This window comes from Crocuta crocuta, unplaced genomic scaffold, assembly GCF_008692635.1.
Source record: "Crocuta crocuta isolate KB4526 unplaced genomic scaffold, BGI_CrCroc_1.0 scaffold7, whole genome shotgun sequence".
Taxonomy (NCBI): domain Eukaryota; kingdom Metazoa; phylum Chordata; class Mammalia; order Carnivora; family Hyaenidae; genus Crocuta; species Crocuta crocuta.
This window is the reverse complement of record NW_027531904.1, coordinates 5,385,461-5,389,610: the sequence shown is the minus strand read 5'-3', so window position 1 is coordinate 5,389,610 and position 4,150 is coordinate 5,385,461. Positions and strand designations below refer to the sequence as shown.

The 4,150-nt window shown below is 59.0% G+C and overlaps 1 protein-coding gene across 1 annotated transcript in view; it reads right to left on the bottom strand.

Moving 5' to 3' along the window:
* Positions 1 to 2,114, bottom strand: part of ISG20 (interferon stimulated exonuclease gene 20) — a 12,458-nt gene extending 10,344 nt beyond the window's left edge. The window contains exons 1-2 of the mRNA XM_077774349.1: positions 1,888 to 2,114; positions 1,375 to 1,626 (exon numbers count right to left, since the gene is read on the bottom strand). Coding sequence (XP_077630475.1) covers positions 1,375 to 1,602 — 228 coding nt within the window. The 5' untranslated portion in view covers positions 1,603 to 1,626; positions 1,888 to 2,114. The remainder of the gene's footprint in view (positions 1 to 1,374; positions 1,627 to 1,887) is intronic.
* Positions 2,115 to 4,150: the final 2,036 nt, after the last annotated feature.

The following is a 4,150-nucleotide window of genomic DNA, read 5'->3' as shown; positions in this document are numbered from 1 at the left end:
CCCCCCCCCCCCCTTCAATCCCCCCACTCCCCTCCCCCCTCCCCGGCCCCCCAGCCTCGAAAGAAACCAACTCTGCTACCACCTTGGGCTCAGACTTCCTGCCTCCAGGACTCTGGAACAATACGTTTCTGTTGTTTGAGCCCTGTGGCCCGTGCTACTCTGCTATGGTGCCTGAGCAAATGAATACACTTAGTTCAAGCAGGCCTCAGTTTCCCCATCTGCAGTATGGGGATCACAGATGCTCGTAATAGCTAACATTTTGGGAATCTTCATATAAAAAGGCACTCTCTCTAGGTGCTTTCTCAAGCCTCACAAGAATCCTATGAGGTCACTACTATTATCGTACCCAGTTTCTTTTCCAGGTGGGGGAAACTGGGCGCAGAGAGGCCGCCCAAGTACCTTGCCCAGGATGCTGTTAAGTAACCAGGATTCAAAACTGGCCCCTCTTAACTGTGGGTTACCAGCTCCGGGGAGCCCTCGGCAGGCTGATCTGGGAGGCGTGAGTGAGCCCGGCCAGTGCTCAGGATGCATCCAGCGAGTAGCCAGAGCTCAGTAAACAATAGCCACCGGCGTGGGTTCATCTACAGCACAGGGAGCCCGGCCCACATGCTGTATGTAGAGTGGGGACGCCAGTCCTCTCTGTTCTTTGGGGAGGGACTTCCCCGAGCCCCGGCAGCCTAGATACTGATGAGTTCACTCTCCCTTCCAAACTTTCCCAGAAGTGACTAAAGCAGGTGCTAGAGTTTGCTTTCCGTCTGGTGGCTCAGAGAAACAGAAACAGAAAGTGGAAACTGAAAAAGTTATCACAACGAGGTGTGGCAGGAGGGTGGGAAATCCTGGGGCCACACGCTGACCTTGAGCTGAGGGGAAGGCCTGGCTGTGCCATCTAGGAACAAGCTCCCGGAGCCAGGGAGGGGAGAGGAGAGGGGAGCTCTGGCCTGTTCTTCAAGACCCGGAGCCCCACTACCGAGGGCCCGGCCAGCGAGGGCCTCGTTTTCCTCATTTCCTCACAGGGCTCCCCAGAGGCAGCTCAGGGTAGAGCAAAGAATCACACTGTGGGGGGCATCGGGGGTCCCCAGCCCCCCCCATCACAAGACCAGCAAGGCGGACTCGACGCCCCGAAGGCTGTTCCCAGATGTGAGTCTTAGGTGGTTTCCTGCTCAGGGACGTGAAGGAGACACCACAGGTCTCTCCCTGCCCTAGTGACGCAGACGCGGATGGGGAGTCGATCTTAACTGGGGTCACAGGTCGCAGAGCTGACACCTGGGTGAGCTGCCAGGAAGTGTGTGTGCGGAGGACGTGCAGGCAGCCTCAGTTTCCCCACTTCCCCCCGCGAGCCCCGGCCTGGCTGGCGCGCTGCCCTCCTCCACTCACCTCCAGCCTGGCCACGGCGAATGGTGTGGCCTCCTCCATGTGCCAAGGAGTGACCCCACTGACCAGGGTCCTGTAGTCCGTGATCTCCCCCTCGGGCCGGATGAACTTGTCGTAGAGCACGGTGCCGTGGAGGTCCACGAGACTGCAGCGAGCTAAGCCGCTCTCCCGGCACGGCCCCAGCCCCACCATCTCGCAGTCCATGGCCACCACCTCGGTGGCGCCTGCCATGTGTCCCCAGGACCCCCGGACGTGCTGGAGAGGGGAGGCGGGAGGGGTGTCACTCAAGGGCCGACCGAGGCCACCACCCAGCCAGCCTGTCCCCTCTGCCCTGTTTGTCGTGAATGCCATCTGGCAACAGGGGAAGCTGGCCCCTTGCCACCCCGCCCGGCTTCCTCAGCCCGGAGGTCCCAGGGCCTCTGGTCAGGCCCAGCAGCCTCAGGACCGCCAGGCCCCCTCCCAGCTAGCTGCTCCCCTGGGGAGGCGCCTTGGCCTCGCCGCCCCAGCCCCCCTCACCTGTCCGCCTCTGGTGCCCTCGCCTCACGTCTGCCTTTCTGCTGCCACTTCTCTACTCCTGCACTTGCTCTTAGCTGTGACTCATCTCTGACTTCAAGCCGGGAATCCTGACTCTTTCAGTTTCTGGTTTGTTATCAGGCGAAGTCAGGGGCGGGAGGCCGGGCCCGTGGGCAGGGCTGTTCCATCTCCTCGGGCTGCTGGCAGGTGGGGGGCCCAGGGGCCTGAGTCACCGCAGACAAAGCCGGCGGGGCTCTATGTCCCCACCTCTGGCCTTTGCCCCTGCCCCTCCCCCCCTCCAACCACACACTTAAGTGCTTAGTAGATCCCCTCCTCAGTTGATGCGGCTGACGTGGATGAAGCAGATTGCCACATCTTTCTCTCCTTTCTCACCCTCTGCCTGCCTGTAGAATAAGCATCTCCAGGAGCGGAGCCCAGGGAGTGTCCACAGCTTCCGGGACCACTACCAGCCTGGCACTCCGTGAGGTCTCTCATGGGAGCAGGGGGAGCTGGCTCCTGGGACATTGAGGCTGCTCACAGGAAGGGCATGGAAGATTGGGGTGCGAGTAGGGCTAGCCTCACCTCCCCGACCCAGGGAAGGCAAGGAGGGAGCCCCTAGAGCCTCCAGCGCTCCGGGGGTGCCTCAGACACGGCCAGGCCATCCGCCTGCCCTCAATGGGCTCTGCCTCTAGCTGCGCTGACACTATTGAAGGACAAGGAAAAGAAACCCTGGAAGGGGCCCCTCCCCCTCCCCCGGGGCCATACTTCCTATGGTCTACAGGCTGCCAGGTCTTACAACAGTGTCTGACCCAGAGAGAACACTCGGCGTTTATCGAATAGATGAATGAGTTACAGTTACAGCCGGGACAGAAGCAGAACCAGGTTTCATGGAAGTTTCAAGGAAGTCGTCCCCGTATTCTGCGGTGCGACTCCTGCCTCCCACCCTAGGTCGGCACGAAGTCAGCTTTGAGCAGTGGGATCTGATTTCCCCCAGAGGTCTCCACGATTTGTGTCTTGGAAAGGAATTTCCCCGGGGTCCCTGGTGTTTTCGCCGGGTGACGGACGTGTGACTGTCACAGCCCTCAAAAAGAAAAGCAAGGACCGAAGTATGTCTAAATGATAAGGCATTGCTCGCGCTTGCTGTTCAATTGGTTTGACTTGCAGATAGAAGAGGTTATGTTTTGGTTCCCATCCTGAATGAGCAACCTTTGCTTGAATTCAGACTTGTTTGGGGACTTTGTGTTTCTCAAGTGCATAAAGGAGTGCTCGCTTCGGCAGCACGTATACTCAAGTGCATAAAGGATTGTTACCCCGTTTTAGGGAGAAGATGAAGCGAAATGGGTTACCTTATGTGAATGTGCATTGAAAAAGTAACCCCCTAAAGGTCCGATGGGACGTTTCTGCTTCTTCAAGGTCCATAGGACCCTGCCTGCGCACCTCACCCCTTCNTCCTAGACTGGAGCCTGCCCCGCGCCTTCCCTGAGCCCCGGCCCCACCTGCACATCAGCTCCAGGATCTTCCTGCCTCCCTGTTCATGCAGTGAGGGCTCCATTCCGTCCTTCAACTCCTAACGGATGTAGTTTCCCCAAACCTAATGTCTCGTACTGGGTGTGACAGCACTTTCCTGGAGAACTTACAGTGATTTCCTGTTGTCCAGAAAAAAAAGCAGCAAGCCTCCACTCCCCTGCAGTTTCCAAGAGCCTCCGTCACCTGTTCCACCAGCCATCGCACCGCTGCTTCAACCTAAATCCGAGGCCTCTGCGTACCCAGTAGCCACTCTCCCCGGCCCTCCCGGGTCCTTCGGTTCTGGGCCCGGGATGGAGGGGGAGGGGCGCAAGATCAGGTGTCTGCCTTCCATCCTGCTGCGAAGGCCAGCCCCTCTGCACCCCTTCTCACCTCCTTCCACTGCACTGGCTTTCTCTCCTCCCCAGGGCCAGGGCACGTGCTGTCCCACTCGGAAAGTTCTGCCACCAGGTTATCTTATCCCTTTGCTCTCTCTCCCTCGGGCACTGTCCCTCCAATCCCTTCTGGGTTTTCTCTACAGGAATAGTTAGCACCCTCTGAAATCCCGTGTATTTTACTCTCTCCTTTACTCGTCCCGCTCCACTTGTTTGCTTTGCAGCAGCCCCCCACCCCCACCCCTCCACACCCAGAGCCCTGCCTGAGTCATGTTGCATTTTTTCCCAAGGCATTGTGTGCTCTGAGGTCAGACACAGGCCCTGATGAGAGCCTAGGGGAGAAATCTCTGGCCCCAGCCAGCGGGAAG